Raw genomic sequence first — 23,904 nt, forward strand, 5'->3', positions numbered from 1 at the left:
CTGGAGGAATTCATACATTTCTTACATGAAACACAGAAGGGAAGAATAATATTAGCTGGGGACTTAAATTTACCAGAAACAGACTAGAATAATACTGATTCAGCAACATTAGTAAGGAAATTATTCACAATATATATTCAGGAACAACAACTGCCTCAGATTGTAAAACAACCTACAAGGGATGGAATATACTAGACATAGTTTGTGTTTCTAAAGAAATTATTGTTACTCCAAGTCAAGTTTTACCACCATTGATGTGCAGTGATCATGGGGTTATAAAGGATAATTTGTTGTTAAATAATTCTGCCAAACTGAAATCTGAACCAATGCACAGAAGGTTAATTATGGATTATATGGAAGTAAAATAGTTACTATGTAAAACTAACTGGAGTGAGGTGTTCAGAGGAAATGTGAAAAGTTTTGAAAGAGCAATTGAGTGGAAGAAGAGAGGTTGAACTACAACTTTGAAAGCTGAAATAAACAAACTGGACAAACAGATTAAGCATAGCGTCAGACAAAATCAAGAATAATCTGAAGAAAATGTATATAAAGATATTGAACATGATAAGTAACCTTTTTATAGGTACATAAGATGTGGAAGGAATAAAGACATACAAACTGATAAACTGTGCAGATTCTAAAATGTATTCTCAGACACAACAGATTATAGATATGGTTACAAAATCTTATGCAAAACAATTTGTCTTCACAAAAGGGGTGATAAATTGTCCTAGTGACATCCAGGTAACCCCAGATACTGGAATCAAATTGGATTATACTGAAAAAGAACTGTGAAAACTGGATCCAAACAAAGCACATTGAAGAGATGGAATTAGTAACAATGACCTGAGAACACCAGCAAGAACTTACGGTACCATAATATCTGTTATTCACTAGTTCATATAAATTTGGGGTCTATATTACTAGAACGAATGCTTAAATGTTTGAATCTGTAAAGGTCGACTCTTACAGATCGAACACTTAACCGTTGGAAATTATAAAAAAGTAAATTAAAAAACAAGCGCCCCCCCACCCCCTCTACTTAAATATACCAATTCTAAGATCGCACTTCAGTAAACTACAGTGCAGGAATGGGAAATTTCCCATTCCCTACACTGTAGCACGATCTTGGAGTTGGCATATTAAAGTAGGGGGTGTGTGGGGGGTGCAGGGGGGCTTGCCCCCCTGCTTAAACCCTTTAGTTTTGTTTTTTAATGTTTGCATTTTTTTTTTATTTTTGTAAAAAGTTGACCGCTTAACTGTTCAATCTCTAAAGGTCGACCTTTAGAGATTCGAACATTTATGCGGTCGTGTATCTAATAGAGACCCTAAATATGGGAAGATTCCTCAAGATTGGAGACATGCACTTATTAAACCTGTCTTTAAGGAAAAGGGGAGTAGGACAAACCCAGAGTCATATAGACCCTTACATTTACTTTTACGTTCTGGAAAAATAATGAAGGTTATATTTGATAAGTTATTGTCAGAACTGGTTAGGCTGGGACTTGAAACCATATATCAGCATGAATATGTTTATAAATAGATGTATTACCACCTGTAACATGATGTTCTATAACAATATAATAACTGCTATTAATGAAAAATTGTGCTGTGATGTAATTTATATAGATTTCACTTTAGCATTTGACAGGGACATACACAAAACACTGATCAATAAATTGGAACAACTAGGTTTTGATGTACTCTTGATAAGATGGATAACTGCATGGCTTACAAATAGGACATGGCAAGTTTCATACAGCAACTGGACAGGTGAAATCTTTGGTTACAGTCAGGGTGTCCCACAGGGCTCTGTCTTAGACCCTTGCTTGTTTAGATTGTATCTTTCAAACCTAAAATTTTCATCTGAGGTGTTCTACAGTCTATGTGCAGACAACCTGAAAGTGGGTAAACTGATTACATGTGCTACAGATAAGGCATGTCTGCAAAATAATTTGACTAAATTGACCATTTGGGCACAGGAGAATAATATGATGATAAATACATCAAAAACTAAGCATGCATATGAGAATTGGGAGAGATAAACTGAAAGGTGCATATTTAATGCAGCACACGGTGAGTGAAACTGCAGACTCATTTAAGGAACTGGGTATATGGGCTGGTCCAGCTATGAATTTTTCCAATCATATCAGTCAATTGGTTAATGATAGTTATAGAAAGTGCAGTTGTGTAGACTTACCATAAATGTAGATGTTCGAGTGTATTCACTGTTGCAGTCATCACATTAGGGTTATCCCTGCCATGGTAGCCCTTGGCCAACCCGAATACCAGAGGCTTAGTAGTCCTGCGTTGGCTGCTGTTGCTTCAGGACAGACGTCAGGTCGTCAGTAGTATAAAGTAAGGCAGCTGATGCCATTACATCAGTTTTTCTTGCCCTAACCTACAACAAAATCGCCAAATTCACCACAGGGGCATCCTACCATAGTCACCATTGTCTCTCACTTGCTGAACTGGGCTGGCTTGAACTCCCTCACCTCCTTCAGTGGTATCAACTCTCACATGCCTACAAACTAGTAAACCATCCACTAAATGTCCCAACCCTCCAGAATCTACTCCAACCCTATCGCACCACCAGACCACTAAGATCCAGCAACAAAAATCACTTGCAGATCACTAAAGCCAATAACTCTGCTGGTGAAGCACTATTCTCTTGCGCCATAGCCAAATTATGGAACTCCCTCCCACCCACAATTACCTCCATACCATCATGCTCCCACGTCTAAACTTTACTAAAAGCACACCTAAACATGCTGGCTATGCCCTTGCAACTCCCACTCTAATATCACCCACCCCATCCAACCACTACCTTTCTTTCCACTCCACTAACTACCTTGATTATAGCAAGCTTAGATGCTCATAAGCCTAGTACTTATTATACAGCAGGAACTTCTTATTGTAACATTTGTTAATGTCTGTTAAGTACTTCACAGATAAAGATTCTAGTTGTCTACTGATGTACTATGTTCTTCATCTGCAAATATGTTGTAAGTAATTGCTATGTAAATTGTTAATCACTACGTTATCCAATGTAACTGCTGTCTGTTTATTTTAACTGTGGAGCTTTTATCCCCGGGCCTCTGCTGAAAATGGACCTACATCCAGTCGGACACTCCTGGTCAACAAATATAAATAAATAAATAAATAAACCTGTCAGGAGCCCCCAAGTGGGAACCAGGTTCTGGTAGAAGAACCTCATCAGTAGAAAGTAAATACCAATATGTCCCTTGTAAGGAAAGAGAAGAAAGAAGAGGGGGATGGAGGGAGGGAAACCAGGACTGCAACAGTGAATACACTCGAACATCTACATTTATGGTAAGTGTACACAACTGTACTATGTTCTTCATGTTTCAATGTTGCAGTCATCACATTTGGGTTGATTCCCAAAGCTGAGGAAATGGGTGGAGGCAGTCAAGGAAACTAGGGGCTGGCTAGGATGCCCTGCAATACTGCAGAGGCAAACCCTGCCCTGGATTTGGAGAAGATAGGCAGGTGGTAATGTTTGGTAAAGGTGTGAACAGATAGGTTCATAGGTTCATAGGTAGGTACTAGGCTATCTACCTGAGGGCATTTATAAGCCTAGCCAGTGTTTGTCACCTTTGACCACCCCATTGATTAATTAACTGATCCTCTGTCAAGCAGAGCCAATGAAGTGATCCCAGGGGTGTATTTTCTGTTACCCACCCACTCGTCAATGTTTCTCTTGAAGAGTGTTAGTGAGGGGCTCTACCTGATGTAATTTGGAATTTTGTTTCAAAGCATGGGGAGTCTCTGTGACAGGAATCTATCCCTCCAGCGTGTTCTATTTATTGTTGTGGTGAGGTTTTGTTCACTAGACCACGTGGCTCACAATGACTTGGATTTCTTTAGGTGGTGCATGTCCATCAGTTCTGAGTTGGACATGGCTTTGTAAGTCAGGCAGAGATCACCTCTGAGTAAGCGATATGCCACTGAGTACAGCCAGAGTTTTTTTCAGTCGGGCTGCATAGGACATATGTTTGAGGCCAGTAATCCTCTTGGTGAGGTACTTTTGTGGTCTTTCCAGCTGTTGGAAGTGTCTTAGGACATTGTACTCTATGATGGGTCTAATGAGTGATGTGTAGAGGGGCACTATAACCTCTTTATTTCTAGATGCAAACCCTTTAGTAATTAGATGGGCCACACAGAAGGAATTCCTAACTACTTTGGCAATATGTTTGTCAAAGGAGAGATTATTATCTACCTGGGTCCCCTGATCTCTTATTACCTCTTCTGTATTAAGGGGGCTGCCACCTGTGTGGTAATTTGTGGGTGTTTTGTTTTTCCCAAATGGGATGACTATGCATTTTTTGGCATTTAGCTTGAGGCCATGACTTTGACAGATGTCCAGGTGGCAGCCTCCAGGATGTCCCTGGTGGGGACTACTCTGAGGAAAGCTGCAGAGGTGGAAGCTCCTCTGGTGGAGTGAGTCCTGACCCCCTTGGGGGGAGACTTTCCGTGTTGCTTGTAGCAGAAATGGATGCAGTGTGCTATCCATTTGGAAATTTTTTTTTGGAGATGGCTTTGCTCTCTGCCCCTGCAGCAAAGCTAACCAGCAATTGATCAGACTTTCTGAAGGATTTAGTCCTGTCTAGATAGAATCTGAGCTGTATGTGCACATCTAGAAAGTGCAGGATCCTTTCCCCCTTGTTCTGTGGTTTAGGGAAAAAGGTGGGCAAATGAATGGATTGGTTGAGAGCCACACTGGACACCACCTTGGGCATGAAGGATGGGTTAGTCCTGAGGGATACCCTGTCAGTATGGAAGATGATGAAGGGTTCAACAGCCATGAGTGCTTGTAGCTTGGAGACCCTTCTGGGTGAAGTGATGGCCAGAAGGAAAGCTATCTTCCAGGAGAGAAATTTTAGCTCTGCTGAAGAGGCTGGTTTGAAGGGGGGGCAGGGTGAGCTTTTCCAACACAAAGTTAAGGTCCCAAGCTGGGGTTGGTGCTCTTCTGAGTGGCCTCAAGTTGCTAGCCTCTCTTAGGAACTGTTTGATCAGAGGGTGTGAGAAAAGGGGCTGCTCAGTGGGGAAATGAGCAGAGATAGCAGAGGCATGAATTTTAATAGAGGAAAAAGAGAGACCACTGTGTAGCAGGTCAGCTAAGTAATCTGGGATAAGAGGAAGGGAGGGCTGTGCCGTACTGGCTTCCTTAGCCTGAATCCAGGTGCAGAACCTTTTCCATTTGTCAGCATAAGACTTTCTAGTGCTAGGGCATCTGGCCTCACATATAACATCTAGAACCTGTTTACTGAGGTTGGCAGATTGATTGGGGGTTAGGGGATAAGCCAAGCTGCCAAACTGAGGGTCTGCAATTGGGGATGTATGAATTCTCCTTCCCTCTGGGTCAGGAGGGTTGGAATCTGAGTGAGATGCCATGGTGGCAGTGGGAACATGCTGTGCAGCAGTGGGTAGCAGTGCTGGTGAGGCCAGTCTGGAGCAATAAGAATTGTTCTTGGTTTTTCCTCCTTTATTTTGAGCAGTACCCTGGGGATAAAAGGTAGTGGAGGAAAGGCATAGACCGATAGATTGACCCAGGGGAAGGACAGGGCACCCACTTTCAGAGCCATGCAGTGATGCCCCCTGGTGCAGAACTTGCTGAGCTAATGGTTGGTGTGGGAGGCAAAGAGGTCAACTTTTGGGGTGCCCAATTTCTGAGTTATTAGGGTGAAGGTTCTTTTGTTGAGCTGCCACTCATGTGGGCCCAGAAGATTTCTGCTTAAGTGGTCTACCAGAGAGTTTTGAGAACCTGGTAGGAATTGTGCTAACAGGTGGAGTTGCATGGCAGAGGCTGTGTGCCAAAGGGTCATGGCCAGCCTGCATAGAGTATAGCAGTGAGTCCCTGCCTGCTTGTTGATATACCACATCACAGTGGTGTTGTCTGTTTTGATCAGAAGAGCCCCTGTGGAGAGAAGGGCTTTGAAAGCTGTCAAAGCATGCTGGACAGCTACCATCTCTTTTTGGTTGAGGTGCAGATGGATTTGATGTGGGCTCCATTGGCCCTGTATGCACCTGCTATCCAGGTGTGCACCCCAGGCAAAGTCTGATGCATCTGTGGTGAGCGTCTGGGCAGCTGGGGTTGGTGAGAAAAGTAGTCCCTTGTTGTGGGAGCATGCTGTTGCCCACCAAAGAAAATCTTTTCTGAGGCAAGGTATCATTGGTATAAGAGTCTCCAGGTCTTGAGAGTGTTGACACCAAAGGCTTTTTAGGTATCACTGAAGTTTCCTCATATGCAGTCTGGCATATGGAATGAATAGAATGTAAGATGCCATGAACCCCAGAGCTTACAGGATTTTTCTTGCAGATAACTGGGGTCTGGTGTCTAGTTGAGAGAAGTAGGCTGTCAGGAAAGTTTGCTTTTCTGGTGTAAGGAATGCCATATGGGATGCTGTTTCCAGGGTTGCTCCCAAGAATATTATCCTTTGGGTGGGTACCTGTTTGGATTTCTTTTCGCTGATTGTGTACCCTAGGGAGGTTAGTAGGGACTTTACAAAGGCCAGGTACATGAGCAGCTTTTCCTGGCTGTCTGCTTGAATTAGGCAGTCATCTATGTATGGGTAAATCTGGATATTCCTTTATCTGCAAAAGGCAATGGCCGGAACCAGACATTTTGTGAAAACTCTGAGAGCAGTAGATAAGCCAAAGAAAAGTGCAGAGAACTGAAAGTGCAGATATCCTGCCCTGAAACAGAGATATTTCTTGGATGATTCCCTGATAGGAATGTGGAGGTAGGCCTCTTTTAGGTCTAGGGTGGCTAGCCAAGCATCCTTAGAGAGCATGGATAGCAGCTGCTGGAGGGTGAGCATTTTGAATTTTGGTATCACCAAGAAGGTGTGTAGAATGGATAGATTGAGGATGGGGTGCCAGATGCTCTCTTTTCTGGGTACCAGAAAAAAGTCTGGAGTAGAAACCTTGGCCTTTCTGTTCTGCAGGAATGTGCTCTATTGCCCTCACAGAGGGCAGGGAAAGGACTTGCTTTTGTGCCCACTGGTTTGGAGGTAGATCTGGGAACCCTTTTGGAGTTGGAAGGGTGTGGAAAGAAAATTTGTATCTCTGGGACACTATGTTGAGAACCCAGTGGTCATTGGTAATGGTGACCCAGGTGCTTGCGTGAAAGGAGAGTTTTCCTCCTAGGGTTAAGTGAAGGTGGGCAGAGTGAGGTGTGGGGGAGGAGAGTCATTGTGAGTTCTTACCATAAGGAGTGGCTTAGAACACCCTGTTTTTGAAGTGGAGGAAGTCCACTGTTTAGATCTCTGCATTCCCTGTGGGTGCTGTCTGGGGGGTCTGCTTCCACAGGGTCTGGGCTGAACTAACCTGGTGGGAGCAGAAAAGGACCAGTGATTGGAGGGGCAATGCCTGCTGACCCTGGGTGGCTGAACCTGTAAGAAATCCTTAACTCTCTGCATAGATTTTGCTTTTTCTTCCATCTTTTTTAAGACCTCTTCTGCCTTAGTGCCAAATAAATTGTCTTTGTGCAAGGGGCATCCAACAATTTAGATTTGACATCTAGATTTAGATGTTTTGTCGAAGACTGAACCTAGCTATACAGTTTGACAAAAATGATCAAAATGAGGAGAGAAGTATTGGTATAGCGGGCACAGATCTTATGAAGAAGAGCACATACATCCCTGCTTCTAATCCACAAGTACTAAACTTTGAAAAATTGGTTTGTAATGACATTTATTGGTTACATAATAATTTGAGGAAGGACAGGAAAAATGTGATCAATATAAATGATAATCTTTCGATAAAGGAAAGAGAATGTCTATATAAGATTATGTGTAACAAGGATATAAGGATCATGAAGCCTGACAAGGGTGGTGGGGCTGTAATTTATTACACTAATGAATATAATCAAGGTATATACAATCTCCTCCATGAATTGGGCAATTACGAAAGTGTATCAATCAATCAAATCAATATTGGGCATCAGAGAATAGATTTGAGTATTGAAGAGTATTTAATAGACAATAGGATTTCTAATGACACATATTCTTTTTTAAAAACAGATCACCCTGTGTTAGCGAAAATGGTTGGAATTCCAAAGGTGCACAAATTAGTGGAGAACCCACCTTTTAGACCTATTGTTTCAGGATCTAAGTGCAAAACTTTCAATATAGGGAAGCTAATAGATAGATGGTTAAAACATATTTATAATACAATTCCACATATCATGAAAGATTCATGGAACTTTTTGGGAAAACTTACAAAGGATAAATGGAATCCCAATTTAATTTACCTTACCATCGATGTTGTGGATTTGTTTTCTAGCATCCCAAAAGATGAAGGTTTGGAATTTTTTGCCAACAGTCTTAGGAAACATTCAGGTTTCACTTGGGATAAGATATGTCTAATATGTGACATGATGTCATTGGTATTGGACCATAATTACATAGTATTTCAAGGGGAATACTTTAGACAAACCAAGGGAGTGGCCATGGGAGCAGCTTGTGCTCCCATTTTTGCGAACTTGGTTATGTTAGAATGGGAGTCCGAATTTTTATTTAAAAGTGAATTTTTTTCTGATATAGTATATTACGCTAGATATTTGGATGACATATGTATCTTATGGAATGCATCTTTGGACAGGATGCAAGAGTTTATGGAATTCCTTAATAGTACAACCGAGTTTCTGAAATTTACACACAATTTTAGTTCCAAAGAAATTTCATATTTAGATATACTACTTAGTCATAATGAAGAAGGTTTTACCTCAAAAGTGTATAGAAAACCTACGTTTTCCAATGATTATATTCATTATACCAGCAACCATCCCCCTTATGTTTTTAAAAATGTAGTAAAAGGACAGTGTATACAAGCCGCAAGAATGTCATCCACAAAGGAATATATGGAGACTGAGCTAAGGATGATACAAAATGTATTCCTTAGTCGTGGTTATCCGGAGAATATGTTGTACGATATTACCAAATACGTACAGAAACAGTGGGGTCAGAAGTATATGCCATTATTAGGCTGTTATAATTTGGACAACCAAATAGAACAGCGGAAAGAATTTTTTGGGAGAGTATGTGTATTGACGTATACACCCTATACACATGTAATCACAGAAATTCTACAAAGACATTGGGAAGTGATAACTACACTTGATTTAGAGCAAAAGCTAGGTAAATTTCCTAAATGTGTATTTAAGACAGCCCCCAACTTGAAGAGAATATTGGAAAGAGCTAGTTATGAAAATGATAATGTGGATAGATTTAAAGGTACATCTAAATGTGGAAGATGTCAGCAGTGTAGATATATTAATGAAGCTAAGACCATCCGGTTAGATAACATAAATCACACTACTATTCGGTGTAGGACTGGAAGCTGCAACACTAAACAGGTGGTCTATGTAGCCATGTGTAAGTGTTGCACTGCATACTATATTGGAAAAATGGAAAGACAGCTTAAAAAACGAATATATGAACATCAGTACAAAATACAGAAGTGTGATACTAAAAACGCTCTGTACAGACACATCTTAGAGAAAGGGAAAGATCACGGTTTCGTATTTGCAATTATTGATCAGGTTACCAATACTCCATTTGGAGAGAATTGGAAAATGATTTTGGCACAATATGAAAGTAGATGGCAGATCTACACTGATTCTACTAGACGGCCTGGTTTAAATGATTTTATCAGCATAAAACCTTTCTCAGCTCTTTCATAATGATTAATGATTAACGCATATAAATCAACTCATCTATTACATTTATTACATCTATTTTTCCATACCAATACTATTTTTTAACTTATCTATAACCAATTTAAAGTTTCAGTATTTATAGAGAATTTCATCAATTACTTATATGTAGATCATGGAGAAAATATTTTATAAATTATTTTTGTATCATTATGTATATATATATTTTTTAACAAATTAGTTATTAAATTTGTAACTTTTTCATGTATTTCAACATTTATACTTATACTTTCTTAGATAACATCATGTACAAGAGAGATTATTATTGTCAAGCCCTTCATTGTAAAACTTTTGTTTTTAGTACTTTAGGTTTTAGTTTGTTGTCAGTTTTATGTATAGTCAAAGCATAGATATGTATACCTTTAAGGTTTTTGGCGGTTTTCTAAACAATTAATTGATCAGATGACTATAAATTAGAGAACTTTTAGCATTATTTTGTTCTGAAGAAGACTGGGGTCTACAGTTGAAAGCGCTTAACCAGTATATTTACTCTGTTTTGTGTGATAATAAATAATTCAACTCATCCTTGTGTACAAGCGGTCATATCCAAGGGTCTGCACATCCAATTTTTGGTTCAACAATTTAGATTTAACATGTTCTGGCAAGGGCTGCAGCTTAAGCCATGCAAGCCTTCTAAGGACAGAACCGGTGACTGCTGCCCTGCAATCAGCTTCTAGGGCATCAAAACCACAGTGCAAGGTGTGTTTAGTTACTTGACTTGCAGAATGCATTAACTCTTGTAACTCTTTAGATTCTGCACAAGCAGGAATGGAAGACATTTTTTGTTTGAGGAGTTCCAGGGTATGTTGGTGAAATTTTAGCACATGGAACTGGCAATTTAGTGCTCTGATAGCAAGAGTAGCAGAGGTGTATACTTTTTACCCCATCTGTCTAGTGCTCGGGAATCCCTATTTGAGGGGGTGGGATTCTTAGCAGAGGTTGCTTTAATTCCTTTAGGCCTTAAGAAATTACCTCAGGGTCAGCAGTAGGATTTTTAAAAAGAAATTTGTGTGAGTCAGGGACTGTGTAATACCCATCTGGTTTTCTGGGTGCAGGAGGGATGGTGTCAGGAGTCAAAATGGATTTCAGGAAAACATCCTCCACAACATCCAGGACTGGGGGAATGGCCAGGGGCCTGTACTGTGGAATATCTAAGAATTCCCTAAGTCTCTTTTTAGACTGAGGGTAGTCCTGACTTTCCCACTGGAAATGCTCCCTTAAGGTATGAAGGGTTTCCCCAAAGGAAAAGTCCTCTGGGGGAGAGGCTGAAGGAATGGAATCCTCTGTATCAGAATCCTCATAAGCAGAGAGGGGTTGCATGTTTTCATTTTCAGATGCATCAGCATCATCTCTTTTTCTATTGGAAGGGGTAGCTTGGCTTCCCCTGATCATCATGATAAGGACTTCCACCACTTTAAGCATCTGAGACTGAGGCAAGGAAGCAGGTGCCTGAGATTGGGTCGTCGGTTTCTTGGGTGTGGTTCATACCCTGGGCCTAAGAAACTCGGTAGTTTTTGAAAGAACGGTAGACGAGAAAGAAGTCGTCGGTTTGTGTTGAGAATCGGTAGTGTGAAGGACTTCCTCGGAAGCCGGTGCTTGCTCAGCAGCTCCAGACCCATGCAAGAGAGAGATAACCACAGGATCCTTAGTCGAAGAAGAGTTTTGCAGCATACTGGACTCCAAAAGGGTCTCAGAAGTGGCCTGTGAATCCACAGAAGTGGGCATCAGGGGCTGCAAAAGTTCCTCACTGAGGACCGGAGAGCTGACGACTAGCTTAACAGAAGTGTCGTCTGTAGATTTGGACCTGGGCCATCTGTCTCTGTCTTTATCTTTATGTTTTTTCAGAAGATTTGCTGTCGGATGGCTTATGATGGTTTAAGAACAGCATGGACACATAAGTAAAAATATCTAGCTACAATAAGGGCCCGACGATGTATAGTTCTGGCATTGAACAAAGCACAGAAGTGACAGTGGGAGACGTTGTGGTCTGGGCCTAAGCAAGTGACACAGTAAGAATGAAAGTCTCAGTGTAGTATTTGCTTTCCATAGATGAGACAATTGTTAACTTTTTCTGACATCGGTTAGCGCAAGAAAAAAGGATCCCCAATGGGGTACTTAGCTTTAGAAGACTTCAGCCTCAATTCGGAAGGCAAACTCAGGTAGCGGCTGACCGGCACTCATGCAAACTGCTTCTGCATCAGGCTCCGCGGCACGAAAGACTCATGTAATGGCGTCGGCTGCCTTACTTTATACTACTGATGACCTGATGTCAGTCCTTAAGTGACAGCAACCGATGCAGAAATACTAAGCCTCCAAGGGCTACCCTGGCAGGGATAACCCAAATGTGATGACTGCAACAGTGAAACACAAAGAACATCTATGGGTTGTATATATAAAAAAAAAAAGATTTATACAGTCTAGGAAATCAAAAAGGATGAAGTCATTGCTTGTTAGTTACATTAGACCCAACCTTGAGTATAGAATAACAATACGGAAACACTATAAGAAAACAATCACGAGGAAACTGGAAAGAGTACAGCAGAAATATACCAAGGGCATCCATGGATGTGGAAATTTAAGTTATCACGAAAGACTGAAATATCTGAATTTGTACAGTGTCTCTTACAGATATCTAAGAGGAGATCTTATCAAGTATATAGAGCAACTACTGCTGGGAATGTTTGGGGTTATCAAAAAGTACTAGAGAATCATCAGACAACCTCTGTAGAAGATTCTATAGGAATGAGAAGTGTACGAATTGGTTCTCTGACAGAGTAGCAGATGAATGGAACAGACTACCAAATTATATTAAAGCAAGTACTAGTTTAGATATTTTTAAGAACAGCATGGACACGTATTATGGGAACAAGTGTTTTGTTATATTGGCAAGCTAGAAGGGCATTAATGCCCATGACTGAAATATTTGTATGCATGTATACGTATGTATGTATGTTAGGGGTAACAGCAGACCTCTCGACTATCTTGACTTTAGAGGAAAGTACCTATTTTTAGACCTGATTTACCCTGCACATGCTGTACCTGTTTTTGGAGATATGACTCTATTTTCAGGCCTGATTTATCCCTTCACACAATTTTCTAAATTACTCCTCATTACACATGATTTTTGAAGCTGTCTAGCGCATAATAAATCATATTACATGACCAAAACGTAAGTGGCATCAACTATTTAAATAAAGAGAACTCATATCTTACATCTAAATGACATTGTGTGGTAGAATTTTACAATACAATTCATTAAAGTCGACAGATTTTATACTACCTCTTTAAGGTATATTTTTCCATCACTTTTGTTACTCTCTGTTTTGAAATGTGTTTCTGAGCAGTATCCTACATTCCTACTGGCAGCGGGAAGAGTTCTGTGCTAATTGCCAATAAAAATTACTAAACAACTGAAAAACTAAAAAAAAAAACAAGGAGAAACTATGGCTGAAAAAGAATCTGCAAACACTTTTTCTTAGCGCTTTCATTATCTTTAATGTTTCAACAAGAACTTCATCAGAAAAGTTTGTAAAACACGCACACACCCCTTAAGCAATATGGGGTAAGCAATGCCATCACATTTGTAATTCTTCTTTTGTCCATTTTAAACATTTGGATGTGACTATATTGGCTAGAGAGAGAAATGACTGTTCATCCAACCATGTGGTGTGTGCAGCTATTTGTGGATCATGTTACATAGGCAAAACTATTAGGCATTTAAAAAGAAGAATCTGTGAACACTTGTTAGCCATCAAGAAGAAGGATTTTTGTAATGCTTTGGCTAAGAACACTGTTACATGTAAAGATTTCAAGAAATTTTCTTTTTTTGTATTAGATTCTGTTTCTGTTGAGGATTTCAGTGGTGACATCAAAATACTACTAGAGTGTGAAGAGACACCCTGGCAAATCAGGCTGAATGCTGATAAACTGCCTGGTTTAAATGAATCAATTAACATCAAGTATTTTTTACAACAAAGGATTGGAAGATGAGATCTTTATGGTATTTTAGTTACAAATCAATTGCTAACAAGTAATACTGCTTAACCAAACTTAACTGCATGTACTTTAGAGCATGAAAGAATAGTAACCAATAGTATTATGATTTTGGGGCAAAGCCCATTATTAGATTGTTTGCATTTGTTGTCTTTATCACATGATTATTTGAATTGTCTTTTTAAGGGGGGTGTGTGTGTTTTACAAACTTTTCTGATGAAGTTCTCGTTGGAACTATGACAGTACTAAGAAAAGGTGTTTATGGGTTCTTTTTCAGCCATAGTTTTGCCTTGTTTTTTTTTTTTTTTTAGTTTTTCTGTGCTATGTGGTATTAAACATTTTAGGCTAATTAGATGTTCAGATATTTGGCTGGCTGTATCTACTTTTCAAGAACCTTTGTACCTAGTTTTAGCATTTTTAGATTGAGAGGTATGGGTAACAGCATAGGAGTTTGGTGTACAAATCAAGTTTCTGGCTGCATTACTCAAAAGTGCAACAGTCTAGGAACTTCTAAACAATTCCAAAATTACTGGATATACCCTGATAGTTAAAGACACTCAACATGTGCAGTTTTGTTATTTTATTCGGGCTAGCTTACAACAAAACAATTTGAAAAATGAACTCATAAATAAAATACATAAACATGAAAGCTTACTTCATCTAGTTTGTTATTGGATGATTTCTGTTCTTTTTCAATCTCGCCTGTAAGTTTCTGTAAGGCAGAATATTGCTCAGAAAGTCGTCTCAAGTTTTCATTCCGCACTTTTAGAATTTTCCTCTCCTCGCTGTCAAGTTTTTCTAGGAGGGCCCTCTGTTCTTCATTTAGAAACCAATGCAACTGATCAAATTCAGCACTTATTCTTGCTGTTTGTGATTTCACTTCACTCTGTCCTCAACAGAAATAACAGAAAAATGCTTTAATTGCGTTAAATGGAATCACACTTATGGAATTATACAAAGAAAACAGTCAGACATGTACAGCATCACTGTACTGCATCAATTTAGATGCATTCATACTGATTTATGACTGAGACGTGGATCCATATTTTATTAAGGTTGAACTTAAAGACCTACAAAATGTCATTAGTGTTTTTTTTTCTTGCAACAATATTTTGTCTTTTATCTGTGATCTTCTACCACTGACTATCATCCAGCCTACCTGCCCATAGTTCCCTGTAATCTACCACTTAAGTTGATCCCTTAGTGGTTCAGGAAGAGGCAACAGGACTAAGATACCATCTTTGGTAGCAGGAGAGGTCTATGGTTACTTGCCTAGCTTCCAAAGGAATGTAATCATGCAGTGAATTTTGACAGTTAAAAGGAGGCGTGCTCACTCCAGCATGCATGCCACCCCCATCCTCACCCCCAGCTGTTTACATGTATTCCAAGGTTAGCAGCTTGGTAAGTAACACTGCTAGTAATACATAGGCTAATACATAGGCTCCTAGTGTTGGTTACCCATCATGTGGTCAGTGACTAACTGTCAGCCGTTTTTCCTTGATCCTATTTCCTGCATGTTACTTTTCCCATACATTTTCCTTTGGTGATTTGACTGAGATTCTACTATGTGTGGTTGATGTGTTCAGTTTTGCAATGCATGTTGTAGAGGAAACTCTAACCAATAGTCAAACTACCAATTTAATAAGAACATTTAAACAGTCATCAAATGCACTCACCATATGGAATTGTATGGGAGGTTGTGGAAGTTTACAGATCCAGTCTGCAGTGGATTTTGTGGACTTGAGAAGGCTTATTACTGCATGTCACAGCATATGCACTGAGAGGTCCTAGGAAAAGTGGGGCATTGGAAATACTGCTGCTAGCTTCATGGTCAATTGAATGAACTCAGTAAGAGCTGTCTATTCTCTCAGTATTAAGTCAACTTCCTTCAAAGTGAGCATTGAGAGCTGTGCAAACTGCAGCATGGGTAGCATAGTAGATTACTGGTAAGATCTCTGTCTTGTAGGTCCAGGGTTCAGTCCTTATCCCTACTTTCATGTTTTCTCTACAATGTGTGGGGTTCTCTGGGTACTCCAGTCTTCTGCCAGCAATACACTGGTTGATTGGATAAAATAAATTCTGCATGCTAAGATAGTTCACTTGATATATAAATAAATACATGTTTTACCATTTCTTTTTATCATTTTCATTAAACTGAGTGTCATGATGTAGCAGAAGATCAAGGTTTTTTCCAGTTTGCTGATCTAAAGGCTGCATTCGATTTGTTTGTAGATGATATCATTTTGGCTTCACAGAACCATAACCTTTTTCACACACTCAAACACTTCACTAAGTGTGACGTAACTGGAATGGAAATTAATACCTGCAAACCAGTGGCCATACTAACCTCCTAGTGAAGGATGGATTGCTCTATTCATGTAGATGAATCTGTTTGTATCAGTGAAGGAGTTAGTATCTTAAGGTCTAGTTCGTGAGTGATGACAACAGGAAGCATGAGACTGACAGCTGCACTTGATTGCAGCTACAGTCTGTGGTAGTGATCCACTCTGTGGTGCAGAAGTGGAAGCTGCATTCTCAGACTTGCCACTAAGTCTGCAGACTCATCCTACCTATGTTCTTGAGCTGTAGGTAGTAGTGACCTAAAAAATATGATCATATATAAAAGTGGCAGAAAAGAGGTTTCTCTGTAGGTTTGATGGCCTTACCCTCCATGGCTACCTGAGTAATTATATCTCTTGTTTGGCCTGAGATCCTGCAGGATGAGCTAGAATCCATAGCTAGGACAAGAGCACTTTGATTTGTCCTGCTTGGTTTTCTGTGAATATGACCCACCGAAACAAAAGTGAAAGGAAAATGACGCCTGAATAACCACACAGCTCGGCAGTACTGTAGTCCAATAAAGGATACCCCAGAAACAGTTCACCACAAAATCACACCAAGATAATAAATCCAAGTGTTTTAATAAAACTTGAGTGCTTTCATTTCAATACATGAAAGTTTGTCAGAATAATGAGCAAACATTAATTAAATAATCACTCCTAACACAGCATTGGCTGATTTTGTTTAAAGTCACAGTTCTCCATTAACTACATATTTCAATGCCACCTGACATATAAAATCCCACTCATATTGCATTTAAAAATACAATAAATACCAAACTTAAAACTAAATACATATAAGAAACCTGAAATCATATACTAAGAAACTGTAATAGATAATAGATATGTATATGAGATAATATTCTCCAAGTCAATAGGACAAAGCTTTCATTTTTAATGCAGGTGTAATTGATATGTAGTCATTCAACCCAGGGCTCACACAAACATCCAACTGTAATTACCATAATAGCTCCCTAAATTCAAGTTCATTTTCCCAATCTCCCCCCTGATCAAAGGGTTTAACTTGCTCAATCACCCAAAATTTGTATTCAACCCTGTTAGACATACTAATAGGCCTGACTAGGGCATTAGTTTCTTTTTTCTTACTTATATCATATATATACTCATATATTCCCTGTCTCAGGCATCTCTCTGTTTTACCTATGTAGTATGCATAACACACTGGGTGCAGTATGCCAGTTAAATCACACCTTTAGTTTGACAGTTATAGCAACCATCGTTCCTATTTAGACTGGGTAAAAATAACTCACATTTTTAGCCACATGGGGGCACTGTGGACAATGCCCACATCTATATGTTCCTTTTATAACTCTTCCCCCTTCACTCCCCTCTGGGTTGTATTTAGAGCTGCTCTCAAACACATTTTTCAAATTGCCCCCCTCCTATAAGTAAACTTGAGAGGATAACTAAACACCTCAAGACTATTGGGCATCATTTTAAATATATTCCTATATTTGAAAATTATATCATTGATTTTATTGGTGTCCTGATTATACTGTATAACATAATAGCTTTTATCATTTATATGATTATTGGGGGAAGCCGCTTCCTTACCTACATTACCCACAGAGGTGTTACACTGCTGAATAGGTTATTACTATTGAGTAGGGGAATGCATTCTGTACCCCACCCAGCTAACATTTAATTTTTAACTAAAACAATCAAGGCTTTGGGATATTCCCTTGATACAAACAAATGTTCTATAAAATCTAACTCCCCAATCAAATCGCACCTAAATGAGGTCATACAGGCAGCTCTTACCATTTGCCCCTTGACAGTATTTTTCTTTTGGTGTAAAGGGTGATTGCTATGATAATGCAAATATGAATTTGGAAAATAGTTTCCTAAAAATACGTGAGACAATATCTTCAACTATTTTAACATCCAAATAATCAATACCAGAAACCCTAACATGGTGGGTAAAGGATAAAAATTAAGTTGTCTTACTGATGTAATCCATAAAGTGTTCAGTGCCTTCCAATGGTCCTTGCCAGACCATCAGTTTATCATCCAAAAGGCGGTAATACCACTTAATATATTTAAAGTAGTCGGAATTAAACACATACTGTCTTTTCCAGTACAATAGGACAATATTTGCATAAATTGGGGCACCCAGGGCACCCATTGCTACCCCCTCCGACTGCTTATAATACTCCCCCTGAAAATATATAAAATAGTTTTTTAATATAATTTCCATATTTTCCATGACCAGTCTAAAATCCATTGCTGACAAAAAGTCAAATTCCATTAATATTTCTTCAAACCATTGTAAACCAATATGTTGGGAGATCACAGAAAATAGATCCTTGACATCTATTGTTACAAAACTTAAATTGGCATCAAACCCAACCTTACCTATTTTTGAAAGAAAATCCCATGAGTCTATCAAAATATGGTTGTATAGGCCATAAAATGGTTGTAATTTGGTGCCCACATAAATGACCAAAGGTTGGGTTTTAGATCCAACAGATGCCACTATAAGTCTCAAGGGGGGTTGTTAACATCCTTATCTACCTTGGGGATCCCAAATATCCCAGGTATAACTGTTTTTTTGACACTTAAAAAATTCTGAAGTTGTTAATCGATGGCACCTTGCATTAAATTATCATCCAAAAGCAAATCTATCTGCTTATAAGCTATCTCAATCATTTTTCATGAAACCTGGACATACCTTCCTTCTGTATTCAATAAATCAGTCATTTTTCTGCAATAGTCCCATTGTTCCATTATAACTACCCCACTCCCCCTTTATTGGGTTTTATGATTCTGATATTTTTGTTGTTACTTATTGTCTGTAGTAAATTCCTCTCCTCTTTTGTTAAATTCCCATTATACTATCTTTTGGTATTGAAGAGTATTTTTACTTCATTCTCCACTAGGGTATCAAAATTATTTAAGACCGGGTGGAGTGGTGGGTTCATGGTACTTCTTTTAATTAATCTTGTTTTTGAAGAAATACTATGAACTTCGGAAAATAATTTCTTTAAATTCAGGTTCTTAGTGAACATTTTAATTCCTAGCAAAGTTGTACTAAGTGACCCCTTTTTTGCAGGGACAAAAGTAAATCCATTTTGAAAAAGTTTGAAATGATCCACATTTAAAACAATGTCACTAAAATTAAAAACATGGACACCATCATAACTGTATATACAACCTTCTTGATTAATGGTTTGGATTTCATTTGTATACCCCACACTTAAGTAACCCTCGTCCTGTTCTCCTGTTCCCTGTTGTACCGGTTGGGCTGCCATTTGCGTGTCACCTGAGGATAGGAAGGCTGTGCTTCCAGGTTCTGAATTCTCGGGGATCTCCTGGGTGGGGGTCTTTCTAAAGGGACTCTCTCATGTATATATCCCTCTCCTCCATTGTTCCCATGTACACCACCACCTGTACTATTATCACCCTCTTTGTTTGAAACTCTTTCCTTTGTTTTGGGCAAGAACATAGAATATGCTTTTCCTCCCTGGTACTCTTTTTCATCCCTTTCTAACTTAGAACATTTTATTTTTTTGTTCTTTTCCATAATCACATCAAAATCATGAAAAACACATAAGTATTTGTCTTTGTATTCCCTCAATGTGAATAACATATTTTCTTGAATATATTGGTTTAATTCCATAATTTCATTAAACAACATGCCCATACGTTTCTCATTATCTGCTATAATAACCCTGCTAATCCACTCTCGTTTAGAATATTAACAATATCATTGAACATACAAGACCCATTTTGTACATCATTTGGAAACATAGTAAGTCTTAAACCAAGTGGAATGTGTTTTAAAGCAATACATTCCTTTAGGACCCAATCATCAAGCAATAAAGGAAAATGAGCAAGTTTGTGAATAAACACTGCATTTTGAGTTATCTGTTGTTAACAGTACTAGAGCATCTTGGCTTCCCTTTTCCTGGTTCTTAAAGTGAAAAATCCATTTAATTATTTTTGTATAACTTCATAAAAGATTGTAGGCCCAAATTAAAACAATTATCTGTGTTTTCTGTTCCCTGGAGACCCAGAGACTCCCCATACTCTGGAATAGACTGCCCATACATGTCAAGCAGAGTGCCTCCTTGGCCCTCTTCAAAAGGAACGTTGACGACTGGATGAGAGATAGGACATTTACCCCAGGGATCACGTCAGTCACCCTGCTAGACAGGGGTCCAGGGAAGTAAATATTGTGGAAAGAAGTAGCCAGGGAATTGTTATGGCTAGGCTTGTATAGGCCCTAGGGCAGATATCCTAGTGCCAACCTATGAACCATTAACAGTTGTGCATATGATGACAAGTAACAAGTGCGGAACAGCACATGTTCTTGTATGGTAAGTCACTGGTGGTTTATGTTTCTAAATTGCCCATTTACTGATTATATTTCTATATGTTAATGTCTGAGCCTCAAATTTGTCATGGCCTGAAAATACACTTAGCTAACATTTTTTATTCTGAAAAAAATAAATGGTATCAATTATGCTGGAAGAGGAATCTTATTTCCTAGCTACACCATCAACAATCAAGGCCTGATTAATGACTTCAGAACTTCAGGGTCAGACAAACAGTGGGAGGAGGAGGGATAATCCAGATGATATCTATTTCTGTTTTTTAGGGGTAGGAAATGTAAGTTTTCAGAGTGGTATTGTATGCTGTTGAAGGACAGGATACTGTCTTTCTGTGCTCTTCTGAGCTGAATGCAGCAGAGTTTGCTTTAGCATAATTAAATCAGTACTCCTAGGTGACAAGTCTGTTTTAAAGATAATTGAAATTAAAGATTTTTATAGTCAGGCCTTCTGGCGCAGATGTAGGGCATAACTTAGAATATCAGTAATCTAATATCAGATAGGGGACTGGGTGGTCTGGTGGTGGATTATGGTACTTAGCCAGCATGCCTCTTGGGGGGGGGGGGTTCTTGCAGTGGTCAATTGGAAGGTTATGAGGAATTCAGAACTACTAAATGTACACATTGTGCTCATCCTCATGTGACCTGAGTAGAAAGCAGCATGAATTTACAGAAGCCAGGGTTCTCAAGTGGTCATGCCTGACAGAAAGGATCATAGGAAGCCCAAAAACGCATCCTCCTAGATTTTATGTGACAGCATTAACTTAATTGTTTCCAAGTCCCATCACATGTAGGAATAACTTGGGGTTTTATGTAAGGCAATTACCAGACAATTAGCAGACTGGTAGGACAAGGGATAAACAAGGGAGGCAGCAAGGTTTGGAAAAATGTTTTTCTGGGACAAAGCCCCACTTCTTCAAAGCCCTTTGTAGCCCATGATTTCTAAAACTAATTCTGAGATTGCTGAATATTGGATTTAAAATTGTTTGGAAGCTGTGGTAGTCTGAAAGTAAAGATTAGTTATCTAGACGTGATGATTTCTAAGGATAAATTACAAAACAAGTTTGAATCTATAACTTATAGGAAGGAAACTTTTTCAAATAGTTATCTAGACTTTCAAAGTTGTCATCCCTTCCACACTAAAAAAAAAAGCATTTTTAAAGGACAGTTGGTAAGGGTAGGCAGAATGTGTTCTAACAGGGAAATATTTTTGGAAGAAGTATCCATCATCACAGATATGTTTAAGGTTAGAGGATATCCAAGTGGTTTATTGGAAAGGGTGGCAGAACAAGTAATTGAAGGATGGGGTTCAAGGTATAAGCCCCTGTTGGCTAGTGGTGAGACTATCCACAAACAAACCACTCAACCCCTCATTAAGGACGGTTACACTAGTATGGTTATTCCCTATGGAACTGGAGAACGTACACTTAAGGAGATTGTAAAAAGAAACTGAGTTATTTTTAAAGGTAATACTGAAGTTTTTAACATCTTAGGTCAATTACCTAGCTTTGTTTACAAAGTGGGGAAAAATTTTTAATTTTTGATTGAACATTTTATCACACCTAGGACTATGTCTATGAAAGGAACGACCAGGTGTGGTCATTGTAGCCAATGCCCATTTGTGCTGAACCAAGATGTGGCACACATAGGGGGCAGCAGGAAGGGCATTTTGTTGCAGAAAGGCAACTGTGACACAAAAGGGATTATTTATGTTGCCATTTGCCAAATATGTTTGTATTTCTACATTGGTAAAACAGACAAAAAATTCTGTACAAGGATATATTAGCAGTTGTATGCTATTGTTAAAGGTAACACTAATAACGCTCTTTATAAACATTCATTGATTTGCCAAGGGTATACAAAATTCATGTTTGGCATTCTTGAAGTGATTAAACACAACCCAAAAGATAGTTGGTGGGAACTGGATGTGGATTTGAGGGAATTTTATTGGATTGTTAAGTTAAATGCCTTAGTAGAACCAGGACTAAATGATTATTTGTCTTTACTGCCTGTATTAAAGAAAAAAGCGCTAACATTTTGAATGTTATAAATGTTTTTAACAACAAGGTATGTATTGTTCATAACATTTAAAAAAACAAAATTTTTTATGTATAATGTAACATTTATACTATTGTTTCTATTTATTCATTTATTCAGTTATTCCATTACTTGTTCTTATTAAGTTGTATAAAAGGGCTGACTTGTAGGGCAATTCAGTTCTGATGAAGTCCCCGAAGGCTAGGGGAAGAAAGCGCTTAACTAATAAATCTGTGGAGGTATACAATTGTTTCTTGTTTTATGTGTGAAGCTTATGGTGTGAGCACTACTCGTTTGGACATCAAACAGTTTTTATTGAGTTCAAAGTATTTGGATGTCCTTCAAACGGTTGCTTTTGGGGTAGTCTGGAAGTAAGCAAACTTTCACAGTGAAACAACAGGATTCATTGACAAGTTTTTGGAAGAGTAAAGCTTGTGGGGTTTTATGGCAATTAAATGAATGTTATCTGATGCTTGTGCTCAATAAATGCTTACTAAACTTGTTTAGAAGTTATGTTTTTGGTTGACTCAAGCATGTGTAAGTAAAACTTCTGTTATTCGTCACTAGACGTAACTAGATGAATATTATATGGATGCCCTACTTTTACAATTTGTATCAAATCTTTTAATGACACTTATCAGGATTCTTGAATGTTATTTCAACTCCAAAAATTTTAGCAAGGCTGCTATACAAACGATGCGACATTGCTGGTGATGAGACTGACTGATTAATGAAAGTTTCATTGTTTGTCCTTGTTATACTTTGCAAACCACCTTATGTTGATTTGTAGGGTCTATATTAGAACATTGAAGTTTTAAAACTTCAAATGTTCTAATATCGAACCCTATTCAGTGTAAGCTGAAAACATCGAACACACAGAACAGCAAATTTTTTTCCTAGGGAAAAAAATTTGCTGTTCCAAAACACATACACGTAACACAAGCACACCAAACAAGCAGCAATCCACACACATACACATAAAATCTTACACCTAACTCTACACTAAACTATACACACACCACTAACTATCCACTTATCTTAACCCAAATCCTAACTCTAAGGTCCATCACTATGGCACACTCACCTCACCCGCGCCCTAACCCTAACTCACCTACCCTGCCCTAACCCTCATGTCCACACAACCGCACACTTACCTGACCCGCGCCCTAACCCTAACTCACCTAACCCACCCTAACCCTCATGTCCACACAATCACACACATACCTAACCCGCGCCCTAACCCTAACTCATCTAACCCGTCCTAACCCTCACGTCCACACAATCGCACACATACCTAACCCGCACCCTAACCCTAACTACCCTAACCCACACTCAATCGTACACTTATCTGAACCCGACCTGTAACTTTCCACCACAGTGCTGAAAATACCGAAGCAACAGAAGTGGACAACCAAATTCTTTCCCTAGGAAAAAATGTGTTCTTT

At 38.9% G+C, this 23,904-nt stretch overlaps 1 protein-coding gene across 1 annotated transcript in view; it reads right to left on the reverse strand.

Annotated features, from left to right (window-relative positions):
• The window catches only part of LOC122810965 (E3 ubiquitin-protein ligase TRIM39-like), a 218,378-nt gene that overhangs the window by 80,834 nt on the left and 113,640 nt on the right, over window positions 1–23,904 (reverse strand). Inside the window, exon 3 of the mRNA XM_044082493.1 lies at window positions 14,388–14,618. Within this exon, the coding sequence (XP_043938428.1) occupies window positions 14,388–14,618 (231 nt within the window). The remainder of the gene's footprint in view (window positions 1–14,387; window positions 14,619–23,904) is intronic.

The sequence above is a fragment of the Protopterus annectens genome, chromosome 9.part0 (assembly GCF_019279795.1).
Source record: "Protopterus annectens isolate FY-2018-M chromosome 9.part0, PAN1.0, whole genome shotgun sequence".
Lineage (NCBI taxonomy): Eukaryota > Metazoa > Chordata > Ceratodontiformes > Protopteridae > Protopterus > Protopterus annectens.